Raw genomic sequence first — 19,288 nt, forward strand, 5'->3', positions numbered from 1 at the left:
TCTGTTAGTCTTAAAGGTGCCACAGGACCCTCTGTTGCTTTTAACTTCTTTGATTTGGATGACATGCTCATGGTGGCTTCTAGCTGCTGGGAAGTTATTCTCAGTCTCTTTGACAAATATCTAATGTATTTTCCATACTTTAGTTTTGGTTGAGAATACCCCTACCTAGCATGTAAGTAACTGTTTTTAAATGTAGTTGGTGAGATGTAGTTTAGTCATTGATGGATGGAAATGAAAAGATTTGAAACCTAGTATAATTTGAACCCACATGCTTCCTCTGTGTTCTGGAGTTTCTAAGACACCTAAGTAACTAATGGATTAATTAACTTTCTTCTCTTTATTACTGAGCAGCCCAAAATGTTTTACCTTTCAGAATAAAAGTCTAATCAATTCAATTATTCATATCAATGGTGTAAATTATTTCAGAGCCTCCGTTGGATCCTGCTGCTGTTTCCTTTCTTTCATATGGAGCACCATTGAATAATGAGCTCATAAGATATTAGAGTTTTGTATCTGGGAATATATATTTTTTTAACACAAGCAATTTAAAGAGAGGTGATTTTATTTCTTTTGTGAAATGTGGTTACTAATAAGATTTTAAGCAAGGCTGTAGTGAATTTTCTCGGCTCCCATGAAATGTAGCCTTTGTTTCTTGTGGCAGAGCTGCTTTTGAAGCCAGCATCTTGAGACCTGTTCTGTGTAAGAGGTGGGTTTAATGCTTTAAACAGATGACAAAAAGGAGACTTGTTGGTGTAATTTAATCCTGAATTGTTACCTAGGCTTGGATCAAAACTTTGTTGCTTCATATACAATAAAGTGTTTACAACTAATTTGAATAGCCATTATTGAAAAAACTATAATGGTACCTTCTGGAAAATTTAGAAAAACATCAGGCTTGTGCTCAGTTACCTTGGTGATGAATGAATGATAGACAGAGAAAAGTCTCTCCCTCTCCCTTTATACATATACATTTATGTAGTAGGATAATAGAGGAAGAGAAATACAAAAATATTTTGTTCGGAGATATGTGTGCAAACAAAGTCTGAATATTTTGTAAATTTGCTGCTGCTGCTTATGCCCCACATAATCCTATGTTTGTGGCATCATAATTGGTTGCCAAGGAAATATTCTGCAACAGAGCACTTTGCCTTCAGCTAGGGCATAAGCAGCAGGAATAGCTGACCTGGTACAGACTAGAGATCATGTTTTCATGCCAGTGGCCTTAGTAACATAAAATTACGAAAGGAGGAGGGGGACAAATAGTGACACACAGATTTATTTTTACATTAAATCAGGGGTATCATTTCAGAAAATTTTGGGAGGAGGGGTCAAAGTTGCATCAGCATCTAGAACATTGTTATAGGATATATTATATCCTGCAGAGTTCGGAGAAGGGGTAAAAAGACATAATGGAGTATATAGACCTATGAAAAGTCAGAGGAGGAAGGCAAACCAAGGTCTGGGGGAGGCAGCTATCCCCCTTGCCTCATAGCAGATGACACCCCTACCTCAAATGCCACTATACTTCACAAGTACCGTGATTTTTGGCCACTTCATGACTGTTATACTTTCTTGCCAGCTTATGTCTCACGACTCATTGTGCTGAAATCAGCTTGTCAAGTCTGCTTATTACCCCTTCTGCAGTCTCTGTGATTCGGGAGGATAATGGAAGCCTGGTGTGCCATAGAGTAGGAACAGACAAGATAAACAAGCAGGTTTTAGTGCATTCAAGAGGTCTGTTTTCTTTCATTTAAGTCCAGTGGTAAAATTCTCCAAAGAGCCGAAGTGACTTAAGACTTAAGGGCATGTCTACATTGTTGTAAAGCTCAGACTAAGGGGGGGGTGAATAGCGGTGTGCATCAAAGTGCTGCTCTGTAACTCCCCGTGTGGATGCTGCATGCACAAACTTAAAGGTGAAGGAACTCCAGAGGGACCTAACAAAGCTAGGTGAATAGACAACACAATGACATGTGCCATTCGGCGTTGATTAATGCAAAGGAAACTTTTCTTAACACAAATATCTATTTTAATGTTTTTGGCACACTCTTCCCTCTTCCATACTGGATCTTCAAATTGTTGTTCTGATGTTGTCTTTCTAAGCCATCCATATGTAACAGGTTTTAAAGGGCAACTGCAAAGCAAAAGTGAAACTTTAGTTAAGCCCAGATTTCTGCCCTCTTTAACCAGGCCTTGGGGCATTGAGCATAGAAATCAATATAAACTCATTTTTTAAGAAGTTTCTCTTGCTCTCTGCGAAATCCTCTTGGTACTTCCTAGTTCATTTGAAGAGCTCCTAAAATTCACCATTGTGTGCCATCAAATACCACAGCCTGTGCTTGAATTGATGAGACTTCTGACATTTGAGATACCCCAGACATCTTCAGTGAACTAGTGTATACTAACAAGTTTTTACACCGAGGGGAAAAAATTGTAGCAGGATAGCTTATATAGCTCTCTGTGTTGAATGCTGCCCATCCAGCGGGCATTCAGTACAGCATTTTATAGTTAACTCAAGTTCCATTTTTGCTTTGCAGTTCTCCTTTCAGGGCAAAGTTTACTATTTGGTTGTCATAGTTTCCTAGTCCTGTTGCTTGAAGCAGTTGCTGACCTTATGCCAGATGGGCACCGCATGAAGGAAGATTCAAGAACTGAACTAACGTTTTCCACCTTGCTGCTAGCAGCCCTTTTAGCATGTCTGTGTTTGTGCCTCCAAAAACCAGTGCTGAAGGCAGCATCTGAGCCAGAGGTTGAAGCAGAACAGCAGAAGCCCAGGTGTATGAATTGAACTTTGATGCTCCTTCATGACATTTCCTCCCCTGAGCACCATTGTAGGAGTTACATGCCTGTCCACATAGCCACTGAACTATTTTTGAGAAGTAGTTGGCAGTTAGGGCAGTTCCCTCAAGCCCAGCATTCCATAGAACCAGGACATAAATACCCTGCCTTCTCTAACAGTCATCAAGATCTTCTTTATTGGCCTTCTCATGCAGTCATTGAACTAATCTGTCCCTCTCTTTCTCATTTGTTTTCCCATGGTGATAGGTGTATTAGAAATGGATGCACTGGATAGTTTTCAGTCCACTCTGCCTTGTATATCTCTCAAGTTTATTTTTAACTGTTCGGTAGCTATTCTGGCTTATGATCAGTCCTTTGAATCCTGCCAGGTTTGCGTCTGCTACCCAGACCACCCCGTCGTTTCTTTAATAGTAGTACCACCATAGGACCTAGGAGCCCTTGCCATGTCCAGGACCCCACAGTGCTAGGCTCTGGATAGACACAGAATGAAAAGATGGTCCCCACCCCAAGGAGCTTACTTTCTAAGACAAGAGCCAGTAGATGGATATAGACACATGGGGGAGTACAACGAAACAGTAAGACATGGGTCAGCATGATAGGCAATGGTCTCTGAACACCAAAAGCCTAAGAGCCCTATTGTTTTAGTAATTGCATAGGAACTGTATCAGACCCCTGGTCCATCTGTTCCATTATTCTATTTCCAACAATGCATAGAACCAGACGCCTCAGAGGAAGGCGTACAAGCCCAAAGTCAACAATTAAAGAATGATCTGGACATAAGGAAAGCTTTTTCCTAATATTCATCAGTTAGAGGTTGGTTTATGCGCTGAAGAATGAGAATTTATAGTTCCTCCACATTTTTGTTTGTTGTGTCTAATTAACTTGTTCTTGTTATTAGTAGAAATATTTAATCCTTCTGTGAATCTGCTTATCTCTTGGTCACAGTAGTATCTTGTATCAGAGTTCCACGGGCTAATACTGCTTTCTTTATACAGTGCATAATTTCCTTTTATCAAATTTATATTTGTTGTCATTCAATTATGAGAGGGTAAAGAAAAGCATTTGATTTACCTTTTCTGTACTATTCATTATTTTGTATACCTCCAGCATGTTTCCTCTTATTTGCGCCTTCTCTAAACTAAATATTCCCAGTTTCTCTTCATATTTTAGTCTTTCCATACTGTTAATCATTTTTGTCGAGCATCTCTGAATCCCCCTCTACTTCTGCCCAATCCTTTTTGAGATAAGAATACCAGTTAACATATCAGTATTTAACAAGAGAACATACCGACTCAAATGCTAACCAATCACATACTTCAGTTTTTTTCCTTAAGATTTTAAGTGTGTATAAACTATACATGTTATGTGACTGTCGATGGCATGAGATTGTTATCTAGAGGAGATCAGCAAATATAACCCTCAACCCTAGGAAAAAAGATTTAAAATATAGTCCTCCCTTACAACCCTGTTTTAAAGAAAACCCAGAAACTAGTAAAAATAGTAAACAAAGTGATATACTGTACGGCATTATTTTTATAGGCCATCTCTAAATTTTGTTCCATGTAAATTTCAGTGGAAAATCTATAGGATACCAGCTTTCAAACTGTCACACTCATGTTCTTTAATCGTCTCTCCATTTCTCTTTCTTCTTTTTCCTCTTCCTTTTTGAAAACCAGCAGCAATCCACACAGGAGCATTTGAGAAAAAGAAATGTGCGTTGAATTGCTCTTTTGAGGGTGGCAGTTGTCTCTCAATAGAGCTATATCTGCCAGGCAAGCTGAAATTATGAGGTTATGAAAGTACTAATGTAAAATATGTAAAATGTGCCTATTGATAGCCTGTAAATATATGTGCATATAAATCCTTCAGGTACCTAAGCTACTTTCAAGCCATAACAGAACTAGCTGTTCACTGATAGAGAAAACCTGTAGCTGTGGTCTGGTCTGTAAGGTGCCAGGTTGGTTTTGCCTTATGTACAGGAAAAGACAAGGAAGGGAATTTTTTTTTTTTTTTTTTTAAAGGCTCACATACAAAGCATTGGGGACTTGAGTCCGTAAACTTATGCTAACGTTCCTAGGAACTGAGATTGACTTCTATTCAGTATCCTCATTTATCACAATCAGTTGTCAGGCTTGCAAGTGGTGGTATTTCTTGAAGACTTAACCAGTTTGGGATTTTATGATACAAAGTTAGGGGAGAACATCCCTTAAGAAAGTGGTAGTTTCTTTCATTCCAAAATATGTTTTATTTCTGTTGCAGTGTAAGACCTGTTCAGAGCCAAAGCAAATGACCAGTTCCTCTGCTATCTATGACAACCCAAACCTGATCAAACCAATACCAGTGAAGCCCAGTGAAACTCAGCACCAACAAATACCTCAGCAAGGCAAGGTACACTTTATTTTGCACTCTGACTAGTGCTGCCATAACATATCCGGCATGGGAGGATTCTTGCGTAGATCAAATAGTACAATAATGCGAAGTGGAATTAGGGTAAATGGGATGGTCTTAATGCAAAATTAATATCTCTTTACAAAAAATAGCTTTTTTTGTGTAAAATGGTTATTTAAAACATAGATGTTGTATGCTGAGTCAAGCAAAAACAATTGATCTCTCAATTCAGGAAAGTTGTTGTGGTTGCAGGCAAACCACCAACTAGCCAGTGGAACACAGCTTATTTTATTATTCATTTATTAATTTAAATTTGTACAAATGCCTTTCCATACATGATAGATGCCTTTCATATGACTTAAAAATACATCACAATGCAAAATCCAGCAAGCTACATCCATTTTGCCATGGTAAGGCGAAAGACAGAAAGTGACACTACTTCCCACAGGGACAGAAGGTTCCTTTCTTCCCCTTCATAACCTTTTAGAGCTTTTCTAATATTTTATTAGTGACTGTAAGAGGAGACCCTTCTCTCTAGGCATTGAAAGTGAAGTTGGTACCTTTTTTCTGGAAGCAGCATTTTTCTCACAGACCAGGAGTTTCAAGGCTGTTTAAAAATCCTTTCCTCCCACATGACACAATCATTAAATAATCCTCTTGAGAGGAGGAAGTGTAGGTCAGTTGTCTTGGCTGTTCCTCAGATACTGCAAGGTAACACTTCAGACAGTTAATGTAGCTTAATGTGCACAAGAACTGTGTTCACTTATTCTCTTTTTCCTTGTAGAACATGGACTCAGAACCACAACACTTATCTTTGACAGCACTGTTTGGAAAACAAGAAAATCCTACCATATACCAAGATGTCCCAGAACAGTCACAGAAAAAGCACCAACTTAATCTTTCTGTCAGGCAGAGGGTAGTGCGTTCACTGTCCTATGAGGAACCTAGTGGACATTCACCCTCAGCAGAGAAGCAGCTTTGCCCAGCTATTCAAAAACTTATGGTGCGTGGGACAGACCTTCATCCACTCTCTGAGCTTCCTGAGAATCGACTGTGTGAAAACGGCAATGTCCGCTCCGTAGGGGAGGTTTTCACTGGACTCTTCCAACCGGTGACTTCTCATGGTGTTGTAACATCTCATCCAGCCCAGGACACAACTGGCACTCAAAGCTTGTTACAGAAACTGCAGGGACAATCAGGATCAGTGACCAAAATGGACCCAAGTGCAACAGGTACTGTAAGTTCAACAGCTTCAATCTTCAGCAGGACTTCTGCTGCTACAGCATCAGCAGCACAGATAAATAACATGACCCAGCCACATCTGGTATATTTCAATGGCTCTCTTCCAGCCCAGACTTTAGAGCCTCAGACTGTTGGTAAAGAACAGTCCAAACTTCCTAGACAGCCACTTTCCCTCTCGGGCAACCAATCAACCAGTTCTGGAGTGATTTCACCCCAAGAGTTACTGAAAAAACTCCAGATAGTGCAACAGGAGCAACAGTTACATGTGTCCAGCAGACCTACCTTGGCAGCTAAGTTTCCTGTAGTTACTCAGAACACCAACACTCTAAAACCCTTGGACGCCTGGATAGACAAGACATCAGGTGCACAAAAGCAGAGCCCTCTCTTTCAGGTAAACATGTGATTTAAGGAACTAATGCCTGTGGGGAAGGTATCTAGGAATCTTTTGAGCTGCAGTGCAACAGAATTCAGTTTTATAAGGCTGTTCTCTAATTCCCATTACAGTAACTCCTCACTTAACGTTGTAGTTATGTTCCTGAAAAATGCAACTTTAAGTGAAACAATGTTAAGTGAATCCAATTTCCCCATAAGAATGAATGTAAATGGGGGGCTAGGTGCCAGGGAATTTTTTTTTTTTTTGGCCATACAGTACAGTACTATAGTTGGGAGGTGCCCCTGCCTTACCCCAGACAGGCACAGCCCACTGGCACTGGAGACAATGAGGCAGCAAGGAGGCTGAAGGTGCTGTAGGTTAGGTGAAGCACGTTGCGCAGCGGCAGCTTCCCCTACTCTGCAAGCACCAGGGGCGGGGGGGCTCAACCCTCAGCCCACCCATGCCGCCTCTTCTTCCCCTCCCCCTTTACTCCGCACGCCGCGTCCTCGCTCCTCCCCCCTCCCTCCCCTGCCTCCTGCCCGTGGCAATCAGCTGGTTTGCAGCGTTCAGGAGGCAGGAGGGAGTGGGGAGGAGCGAGGACACGGCGCGCAGGTTCCCCCTCTCACCCCTGCCTCCTGAACACCGCAAGCCAGCTGATTGCCGCGGGCAGGAGGCAGGTGCACCGGTGTCCTCGCTCTTCCCCCCCCCCTCCTGTCTGCAGCAATCAACTGGCTTGCGACGTTCAGGGGGCAGGAGGGAGGAGGAGGAGCGAGGACTCGGTGTGCAGGCTCCCCCCTCCCTCCCCTGTCTCCTGCCCGGGGCAATCAGCTGGTTTGCAGCTTTCGGGAGGCAGGGGAGGGAGGGGAGCCTGCACGCCAAGTCCTCCCCCCTCCCTCCTGAACGCCACAAGCCAGCTGATTGCTGCAGGCAGGAGGCGGGGGGAAGAGGGGGAAGGCACTGATCCGCGGGGTCTGCCAGCGGGCGGGAAACGCTGGGGGGGGGGGGCATAGGGGAGCTGATAGGGGGTCTGCCAGCTGTGGACAGAGCAGGCAGCCAAACGACGTTATAGCAGAGCATTGCACAGATAATCGTTGAGTGATCCATCCCCTGTTGTCCACTCCCAGCTTTGGGCAGTCAGAGGCTAGGGACAACCAGAGCATGGGGTTGCATCCCTGACTATCTTGGCCAATAGCCATTGATGGATCTATCCTCCATGAACTGATCTAATTCTTTTGTAAACCCCATTATAGTTTTGACCTTCACAACATCCCCTGGCAACACAGGTTGATTATGCAATTGTGCGAAAAGTACCTCCTTTTGTTTGTTTTAAACCTGCTGCCTATTAACTTCATTGGGTGACCCTAGTTCTTGTGTTATATGAAGGAGTAAATAACACTCCTTCATTCACTTTTTACAAACTATTCATGATTTTATAGACCTCTATCATATCTCTCCCCTTAGTCGTCTCTTTTCCAAGCTGAAAAGTCTCAGTCTTACTAATCTCTCCTTATATGGAATCTGTTCCATACTCTTAATCATTTTTGTTGCCCTTCTCTGTACCTCTTCCAATTCTAATATATCATTTTTGAGATGGGGAGACCAGAACTGCACACAGTATTCAAGGTGTGGCCACATCATGGGATTATATAGTGGCATTATGATATTTTCTATCCATTTCCTAAAAGTTACTAACAAAAAGGTAACCAAAGTCACAGTAATTACTTTTGTTTTCACTGGGTGAGGGGACTGCATTCTGTAAGTGTGAGAAGTTGTCTAACTCACTATGAAACATGCACACAGCATGGGGAAAATGAGCTATTCAAACCTAGAAAATCATCAAGTGTCAAGCTATATATTATAAACCAGTTTGTACTAATAGGAAATAACAAAAATATAACCCATCTCAGAAAAAGAGATTGGTATTGATATTGATAAGTGATAGTGACTGATAAGTGATAGTGACCTCATTTTGCATGTGTTTGAAAAAGGCAAGAAAGCAGTAATTATATCTGGGTAAACCTGAGATGGAAAGAACAACCATTCAGAATGGAACTTGATACTGGCTTCATAATCTTAGTAATTTTACTAGAAGAATTCAAAGAGAAACAATGGCTGAGAGCAAAAATACGTACAGGGAAAAGTCATTCCAGAGATTACTACTGTAAATGTGCATAAAATGCAACAACAATTATTACAATTCCAATCTCACCTTGCTTGGCAAAGCATTACTCAAGAAGATTCATATTGACTGACAGGAGATGGCTTTATTGGCTGAGACACCAACCACCACTAGTGTTGTACTGGTTGTACTAACTTTGAAACATTCAGCATTGTTTAGAAGACCTATTACAGACTATAAAAATGATTAAGATATGATTAATCATTAGTACCACTACCAACCTAGATTCTGTAAGGCATGACCTATTCCATTCCATTGGGTCAGAGAGTAGACATAGACTAAGAAAGGCTAGTTAGCACAGGATTTCCTATAGAATTCAGTGACTTGGCCAAGCCAGTTATACCTATTATTGAAAAAGATGGGAAGGTAAAAATCTGTAGAGACTTTAAAATCAGGGTCAATCCCTCTCAGTGTATCTCAGTATTCTTTTCTATAGACTGAAGACTTGTTTGCCACCCTGTCCAGTGAATAAACATTTAAATTAAATAGATCTGGCACAAATATATTTTTACATGCTGAAGCAAGATTAATCAAAGCAGATCCTGACAATAAATGCACCAAGAAGTCTGTTCCTTATAATTGTTTATCATTCAGTATGGTATCTGCTCCTACTACAGATCAAAGGACAATAAAGCAAATTTTACGATATCTGCCAGGAATAGAATGCTGTCTCAACAGTATCTTCATTATTGGAAAAAAAAGACCAAGGGTATTTAAGGAACGGATAAGATTCTTCAATGATAAGGAGACTATAGCTTGTATTTTCTCAACGATAGTCCTGACACATTACAAACCCAGTTTTAAATTGGCTTGTGATGTATCTCCATATGGCATAAGAACTTTCAACTCCCATATGGAAAGGAAAGACTAGTTGCAGGGAAAAATAGCAAAAGCTGAACAGTTATGCTCAAATCTACAAAGGAGGCACTCTGCCTAGTGCTAGCCTGATTCAGGAAACTATCCATATTAAAGGCAACAAGTAAGCATGTTTAATTCCCAATGGGAAAGCATTGATCCCTAATGGACTTTAAGCACCTGCTTATCATTAAGCATGTGCTGTTCTGAATAGGGATGGTCTTAAGTACGTGCTTAAGTGCTTTCATGAATTTATGCCACGATCATAAGAGTACCTACCGTAGCCTTGACACTATACAAATAATTTATCCTATTTACAGTAGACCACTTCTTAGACCAGCCTTAAATCAGTTACACACTTTCAATATAGGGCGTTATTTCTATCTGTGCATAAAAGTGGTACTTTGTAGTGGTGATGGTACTCAGTGGTGGTACAACTGGTATTTTTTACTTGTCACAAGTAAAACATTTAATAAATTTGAAAAATACCATAATTTGTGAATTAAACTTGGAAAGGCACTTTTTTTAGTTATGACAGGCCAGTTCATGAAAATGCTTAGGAGCATTTACCTCATGGCGGAATGAACTTTCCAGTCACAAAAGATTCTTTTATACTTGATGAGGTACTTGGGTAATAGTTAACCTGCAATCACAAATATTTAAGAAAGGGAGTTTCTGAACAGCAATAACAAAATAACTAGGCTACAGATAAATTTGGCATCCAGGGTTTGAATTTCAGATATAATCAACAGCAGAAGAGTGCACCAGTTGTGTACAAGTGCATGGCAACAAAAACATGTTTGTACCCTGGTTTTAACCAACAAAATCTTGGCAACAGCTACATCTAGAATTTGCTGAGACATTTTTAGGTGAAATGTTTTTAGTCCTAAGTGATACTCGCTAAAAATGGCCAGAAGTCCACAACACATACTCTAACTACTAACGTTCTAAGAGACTCATTTGATACATATGGAATTCCAAGCAGCTAGTGTGTGATAATAGGCCCCAGTTTACATTACAAGAGTTCCAATACATTTCTCAGCTCAAACAATATAACATAAATTCACCAAGTGCCATGTTATCCAGCTGTAAATACTTTGTTTCAAAGCAGCATATTTTTTCTTGTTGTCCTATTGCAGTGCTGTACAACTGACAAACTAAAGTCCTGCTGTGCTGATGGTGAGTCAGAGACTTAAGTCTTGATGTGGTGAAGCTAGAGATAAATCAGTGGATGTTGAATGAACAAGCAATTCAGGTTAAATTCTATCAGAAAAAAATCTATTAGCAACATTTTTAGGAAGGTGATTTGTGTCCTTATGAGGAATTATTCAAAGATAAGAGAAATGGCTGACTGGCAAAGTAGTGTCAAAATAGACTGAGCGCTGGTCTACACTACTGCGGTAAATCGATCTAACTTATGCAACTTCAGTTATGTAAATAACGTAACTGAAGTCAGCGTAGTTAGATCCACTTATCGCATTGGCTACACTGTGCTGTGTCAATGGGAGAGTGTCTCCCGTTGACTTCCCTTACGTTTCTCAGGGAGGCGGAGTACACAAATTGATGGGAAAGTGCTCTCCCATCTATTTAGTGTGTCTTCACCAGAACCGCTAAATTGACACTCGCTGCATCGATTGCAGCAGTGCCGATTTACTGGTAAGTGTAGACATGCCCCGAGTGTCCTATATTGGCAACATTGAATTTGGCACCTACACACCTGCTAGCTAAGAGATCATCTCAAAGGTGTTTTATCTGAAATTACTCCATTACCAAAGATTCTTTAGGACCTTCAAGCCACAGTAATCACTCTCAATGAAAGTTGCAGGAGGTACTACAGAGATTACAATAATAGTACCAGAATCAATATCTGACATTTCTAACAGAAGTTCAGAAGCCGTTGGGTAAATTTTGTCACTTGGGTAACTGAAAATATCTGAACTAAATAGCTAAACTGAAAAAAGTCTCCTTTGTGTTGAAGGAGACTATCCTCCACATGTACAGAAGCTACTTAAATGCTAGAATTTTCATTTGTTAACAAGAATATACATTTTTAAATTCGTTACACAGAAAATTTAAGACTTCATTTACAAGGAATAGGTGCATATATTTTCTATTCTTATCCCGAGACAAATATTTTAGGTGTGAGGATTACTTGGGTATTGCATTAGCTAAATATTAACTTGCTCAGTCACCAGTACATGGCAGGGTTACTTACACACTTAGCCTCTGTTTTAAGTATACTGGTGAAAAGCAGTTCCTCGCCATGAAAAACAAATAATTCTTACGTGATGCCTACTAAACTACATTGTATGTTTGTTTATGACTAGAATAAGTCCATGCTATTAAAAGCACAACATGGTACCTCTATACTTCTGTAACTGATTCTTATTCCTCAGATTGTATACAGCAAAGTGGTATCTTTGATTTTTAAAAACCTGACACTGTATCCAAATTTTGTAGATGCATATTACTTTTATTTTAGCTAGAAACATCCCTGCCAGCATTAGTCATTTTGTTAGAACAGAACGACTAATAAGTAACACTAGGGGCCAGCAGTGTTCCAAGCACAGACATGCGTGTACCACCTTCGCTGCTGGCTGGCAGCAGCCACGCAGTGAGTTAGGGAAGACCTGCCATTCATGTGCAGGGAACACAGACTTGCTTCTTTCTGTTATGATTGTGCATCATGGGGAATAGGAATTGCACGTAAATAGTTTTCTTTTTTAAAAGCAGTCTGGCTTTGAAAAGCAGAAAAACAATATTTACTAAACAGTGCAGTTAGTGATAGCATAATATTGCATGCTTTTTCATATCCACAAATCCTTCTAGAAAGTTTTTCTACTCCTGTAAATTTACCATCAGAAAGTAGCTTGAGAACTTAGTCCTTCTCTCTCTCTTTTTTTGAGTGACTGCATACTATGGTGAATAGTGCCCAAATAGTTTAGATAAAATAACAGTAAATATTTGTTTTGTTGTTATCATGTTGGTCCCAGGATATTAGAGAGACAGTGTGGGTGAAGTAATATCTTTTATTGGACCTACTTCTGTTGTTGAGAGAGACAAACTTTCAAGCTTACATAGAGAGCTTTAGAAGATGCTACTATGGGTGTCTGTCCATAATAAAAAAAAATCACCCAATATTGCTCCCACTGGAAGCCTCTCAAATAATGCCAGATACTTGAGCAGTGAGGAAAGCTACAGATTAGAATTAAGGCCCATTGCTAGAGCTTTGTGGTGAACATTTAAAGAGCACTTGTCACATTATCTTATTCCTAGCAGCATTGTCGGTGCTGCACATTTAATAGTTCTAAATATACCCCATAATTAAAAGGATAAAAACTCTGCAGGCTCACAATCTACTTTCAAATCAATATGTGCCTCCCTGCTTAGACTAAAATTAAGGGAACTCTGACAGAATCATAGTAGCATCTAGGTTTCTGGTAAAGATGTTCTCTTTTTCTTTAAAGGTTTTTTTAGTCTAGTGCATTGAGCATGGGCCAGGAAGTCAAAACTAGATTCTGTTCCTGACTCTGCCAACAACTCACTATGGAACTTTGGGCAAGTCACCTAACCTTCTGTTCCTGTTTTTTCTATCTGTAAAATGAGGATGCATACCCCCCCCCCAAAGTATTTTGAGAGCTATAGATGAAACGTACTATAAAATTCAAAATATTTATTAAAGTACACTCTCATACTAGCGAGCATATTCTCAAAACCCAAACCAGGGGACATGTAAGGACCATCCTTATAAGAAGGACCTCAAATGTTGTAGTTTGTCATTCTTCTACAGTGCTAGTATTTATAATAGTCTAACTTTTATAATAAGCTGATTTTCTATTTAACCAATTTGCCAGATATATAGACTTTATTACACATGAGACTGAGTACTGTGATCTTGAACTGGATGGGTGGTTGTGGGCCCCAGATACTCTTAATCCTCAGTGTATCCCTGCATATCTGCTCTTGTGAATCTATTTCTGTCTGGAGTCCTCTTCATCTTTACCCCTGTATTCTTAGTGAATATACACATTGCTTAAATGCTTCCATTTTTTATTAATTTGTGTATGGGCAGGTCATCTCACCTCAGCGCATTCCTGCTACTGTGACTCCTGCACTGCTGATGTCCCCCATGCTGTTCACACAGTCCACACCTGCTCCACCAAAGGCAAGTGAAAGTGGGTGCTTACCACCAGCAAATCAAGAATCTGCTTCTAATTCAGCTAGCCTTCTCCTTCCTATGCAGAATCCAGAGCCATCTGTCGTAAACAGCAACTCATTGACCAAGATGCAGCTTCAGGAAACACTTTTACACCTGATCCAGGTAAAGAATCAGAAACATTCCCCCTTTGCTTGTATCCCTCCTTCCCATTTTGATTTAAATATCTCTGATGGATAATTGGTCCCATCCACCAGTCTGAATGATAGATTAGTAAACTAAAATGTCCACTGGCAGTTGTACTATTTCTGGCTATATATTAAAGAAGCACTAAATCATTGGCTAAGGAGATAATAGTCCCTCTTGCTACAGTTGTGGTTTAACTGTTTTGATTAATGTATGCAGTTTGGGGTGCAACAGTTCAAGAATGATAAATTTGAGGGGATTCAGGGGAGAGAACAAGGATGTTATGGGCTTACAGGAATTGGCTTAAAGGTGAAAACTACTAACATGTATGTAGTTTAGCTAAAAGATGAGCATCTCAATGGCAATACAGTACTTTGGAAATCCTTAAAAGAGATCCATGTTGAGGGCAGGAGAAGTTCAAGTAGGAATAAGAAATAATGGGATGAAGGTGAGCAAGTAAAAATGAAGGATAAATATCCAGAAAATATTTTAACAACAAGGTCAATTAAATGTAGTTTTCCAGCTTGCGTGACTCAGATATAGTCTTGACAAAACACTCAGGAATATTATGTAGAAAACAATCCTGTATTCGACACAGAGTGGAATGAGTGCTCTTTTAGGATCCTTCCTATCTTCAAATTCTATGGATACTAGAAACAGTGGTTTTAAAGGGGATGTGGTAAATGCCAAAGGTAAATGTATATAATTTATAAGGAATAAAGAGGGACAGGTCTTGGGTTCCAATTTCTAAGCCTAGGCTACTTGCCCACATAAGTGTAGATCCTCTACTTAGCAGGGAATGTGAGCTAATAACTGATGACATCAAGAAGGCTGAGGTGTTTAATGAGTATTTTGCTTCAGTCATCTCTAAAAAAGTTAGAGGACCAGATACTCAAAACAATTAATATTAACAAGGAGGAAGGATTGCAAAATAGGAAAAGAATATTTAGATAAGTTACATGTATTCAAGCCAACAGGGCCTAATGGATCTTATCCTAGGGCATTTAAGGAACTAGCTGAAGCAATCTCAGAACCATTAGCAATTATCTTGAAGGACTCCTGGAGGACAGGTGAAGTCCAGAGGGCTGGAGAAGGGCAAATATAATACTTATCTTTAAAAAGGGGAACAAAGAGGATCTGGAGAAGAATAGGATCAGTCAACCTAACTTCGATACCTGGAAAGATACTGGATCAAAACAATCAGTTTGTAAGCACCTAGAGGATAACAGGGTTATAGAATAGCCAGCATGGATTTGTCAAGAACAAACCATGCCAAACCAACCTAATTTCCTCCTTTGACAGGGTTACTAGTTTAGTAGATGGGGGTGGGAGAGCAGCTGACATAATACATCTTGATTTAGTAAAATTTTTGACACAGTTCTACATGACATTCTCATAAGCAAATTAGGGGAAAGCAATCTAGATGAAATTATTATAAAGTGGCTGCACAACTGATTGAAAGACCATATTCATGCTGTCCAACAAGGAGGGCATATCTAATGGGATTTCACAGGCGTCAGTCCTGAGTTTGGTACTATTTAGTATTTTCATTAATGATTTATATAATGGAATGCAGAGTGTGCTTATAAATAAGGTTAAGGTTTTGTCATGGTTATTTTTAGTAAAAATCATGGACAGGTTGTGGGCAATAAACAAAAATCCATGGAAGCTCGTGACCTGTTTGTGACTTTTACTAAAAATAACCAGGGAGGACGACAGCCCAAGCCCCATAAAAGTCAGAAATGATTACAACAAAAATAAAGAGAAAACACAATTTGTGCCTAACTTAACAAACTACATTAGATTCAAAGTTTCCTCAGCATATGCTTTCAGCAGTCTTACTGACCAGACTCTTTAGGACAGGACTACTCCCCCAGAGTCCGATGGCGGTTTCCTTTGTCTCTTCAGAGGCAATGAATATGATGGGCAGGGGGAGAAAGAAGGGAGTGTCTTGAGGTATCTGCCCCTGCTTTTTATATTTTCAGTCCCCCTCTTGAAAAACATTTCCAGGTGGGAGCCAGGGGACAGTCAATCTTTGTGGCAGGAAACTCCATGCTGTTCCTTTGCTAACATGTAGATTTTTGCCTCTGCCCGCTTTCCTGCCAAAGAATGGCCACTTAGCAGGTAATGGTCCATTAGCCTTGTTTACACCTGGCTGAGGCATCAGCTTGCCCTTTATCTCTGAGGAACTGGTTTGGCCACTCCTCAGACTTATCTGGAAAACCTACTTTTAGTCATGATTTCAGCTTATGTTTATAACTTCACATATAACTCTGCTACATGCATTTTACCATGATATTGTATATCGGCAAATTATGAGTTTTCAATTGATACCTTTCAAGGGATACTTTGTACAAAGATTATTGCAATAGTATGGAGAGCAGGGGTGGCCAACCTGACCCTGAGAGGAGCCAGAATTTACCAATGTACATTGCCAAAGAGCCACAGTAATACATCAGCAGCCCCGTGCTCCCAGCACCTCCTGCCCACCGGCAGCCCCGCCAATCAGCGCCTCCCCTTCCCTCCCCGCACCTCCCAATCAGCTGTTTCATGGAGTGCAGGAGGCTCTGGGGGGGAAGGACTGTCCTAATTTTAGTTATCCTCCTATGCTCATGCATGGGTTGGTTCATTCCCTTGTAATTTGTGTTGTTCTGTTCCTTCACTCTGCCAGGCTGTCAGGTTCGGCAGCAGTAGTTCTTAAACTGTGGTGTGTAAAATCCTGGTGGTCTGCAAACTGAACCATTTTGAGAACCAGCCAGTGTGGCGTTTTGAAGTGTTGGAAAGGGAGATCTCCATGGAAAAATATTTTAGTGCAAAATGGTCTGCAGAATGGAAAAAGTTTGAGACCTACTATCCTAAAGAGTCATAGAGTTCAAAGCCAAAGATCATCTAGTCTGACCGCCTGTATATCACAGGTCACCAACACCACCCAGCATCTACTAAACTAGCAACTGAAATTAGACCAAAGCCTACAGCCCATTAGAGACTAAATTATTATGTGCTACAGGCAGACAATAGGAGGGACCAAGGTGCACCAATGACTGAGACCCTTGCAGTGGCTGGGAATTGATTGATAGAGATACCCGGATGATCCCAGCAAATGACCCATATCCCATGCTGCAGAGGAATGCTCAAACCCCCAAGATCACTGCCAATCTGACTTGAGAGGGAAAATTCCTTCCCAACTCCACATATGAGGATCAGTTAGACCCTAAGCAGATGATCAAGAATCAGCCAGCTATTTAAGTGTGCATGGGTGGAGTAACTAGTGCAGATTAAGACCATTAAAGCCAATGGCATTCAGTGCAGGTGCAGCAATTTGACTGCATGGAATTTAGTGTAGGAACAGGAAGAAACACAGCCCACCTGCTCACCCAGGCACTTTGGTATTATTATTGCAGTAGTGGGTGGGGAACAGAAACTATGTAAAGGACCTCCTAGATATGTGATAATTAGGGTGAAGGGAAGAAATTACAAGTATATGTTATCACTACAGAAGTCTTGCAGGGCGGGAAAGAGAAAAGTCTGACTTTCACCCAGCCAACGTCATCATGAATTTACAAAATTTCCTGTTTTCCGTGTCTTCAACTCTTCTAAAAGAGATAAGAGAATTCCCCCTTTTCTCATGCTGCCAATGTATGCAAAAAATGCTGTTAAAGCTATTAGCCGGAGGTAACAAAGTGTTTGGGTTTTGTGTTCTGTTTTTGTGTGTTTGAGGATGAAAACCCCCTGCTAGTGCCAATTTTGACTGGGATGGTAAGGTTGAAAATTCATTAGATCCTGAAATGGAATGAATTCAGAATCTTTTAACTTGAGAACTATGATCCTCCAGTAACAAGTCTTATTTATTTTGTTTTTCAGAATGACGACAACTTCTTAAACATTATCTATGAAGCTTATCTCTTCAGTGTGAGAAAGGCAGCAATCAAAAAGTCTATGTAAAAGATAATTTTAAAATTAAATTTCTATGACTTCCTGAACTCCAGGAAGAAAAAGTCTCTCATGCCAAGTGATGTTACATTGTTTAAAAGCTTCTGCCTTTAAAAACAATAAAATGAAATAAATGGTCCTAGACTTTTTAGTTACACTTAAATATTGCTTGTTGGCAAGTACATGCTGTACTGAGAAATGTGCGGGTGGAAACTGCTTTCCTCAGGGGGGAGGGTAACGACGCTGCTAAAGACTCACAAAATATCTTAAATTATTTTTCTTACATGGGCTGTTGCTAGATGAATTATATTTCCTTCATAAAGACTCTGTTCTCAGAGTTCATTTTTCTTTTTATTTATGGCTGTGGTTATTCATGGACTAGATATTTAATGTGTTTTTTTCTCAGATAGATGTTATCACTTCCATTACTCAACACTATTTCACAATGAACAGTGCCCATTCCTGGTCACCATGTGGCAGTGTTGGACTGTTTTTAAGCATATGAAGATATTGGTGAAATTTTGGAAGAGGAATGATCTTTTGAAACGGGTTGTTCCATCACCTTTTCTAACAACAACAAAAAATTGTTTCAAAGAAAGTGGTGACATTTTTCCTCAATTTTTTTTATGAAAATCAGTTTCTGTTTTGTCTTCAGAATATTTATAGCCAGCTATAGAAATGAACTCTGAGGAGTTTTTTAAAATTATAGGGTGGTCCTTTTGTTTGTGACTGTTCTTGCTGTTAATGTAGATCTGATGTGGCACTAGCATCCTATTTCTGTGCTTCTGGAAACAATCTGCATAATCATAAGCAATATGTAAACTGGTCAAGAAAACAGTTACTTGGTTTATAAGTCCTTTTTTAATATGTTCCAAGAGCAGATGGGTCAGTGGTTCCAATGATCCATTTATAAAGAAAATAAAATGGATTAGCCAGAGTGTGCAGTGGATTCATTTTACTACCAGGTGGAATAAGTATTTAGTTCTGAAAGTTCAGTTGTCAAGTTTAAGCTCTGAATTTAATATACTTCCAAACTTGTATAGGAATGAAGTAGATTACAGTGAGCAATGTGCTCCACATTAACACATTTTTAAATCAATCAGACTAAACAAACAAATGTGGTGTTTTTAGTTCTTACATGCTTCAGTGGCAGATGGTATATGTAAAGTCATGGTTTGTTCAT

General features: G+C 39.9%; 1 protein-coding gene across 3 annotated transcripts in view; it reads left to right on the plus strand.

Moving 5' to 3' along the window:
* The window catches only part of DCP1B (decapping mRNA 1B), a 58,456-nt gene extending 39,413 nt beyond the window's left edge, over positions 1-19,043 (plus strand). For 2 of the 3 annotated variants that reach the window (XM_024210490.3, XM_026654345.2), the window contains exons 7-10: positions 5,056-5,184; positions 5,969-6,817; positions 13,906-14,154; positions 18,037-19,043. In XM_024210490.3, the coding sequence (XP_024066258.2) occupies positions 5,056-5,184; positions 5,969-6,817; positions 13,906-14,154; positions 18,037-18,117 (1,308 nt within the window). In that variant the 3' untranslated portion in view covers positions 18,118-19,043. Of the gene's footprint in view, positions 1-5,055; positions 5,185-5,968; positions 6,818-10,972; positions 11,013-13,905; positions 14,155-18,036 lie in introns of those variants that run through there. The other variant, XM_026654344.1, reaches the window with a different exon arrangement.
* The last annotated feature ends 245 nt before the right edge of the window (positions 19,044-19,288 follow it).

The sequence above is a fragment of the Terrapene carolina genome, unplaced genomic scaffold (assembly GCF_002925995.2).
Source record: "Terrapene carolina triunguis isolate 2854851 unplaced genomic scaffold, T_m_triunguis-2.0 Scaffold190, whole genome shotgun sequence".
NCBI lineage: Eukaryota > Metazoa > Chordata > Testudines > Emydidae > Terrapene > Terrapene triunguis.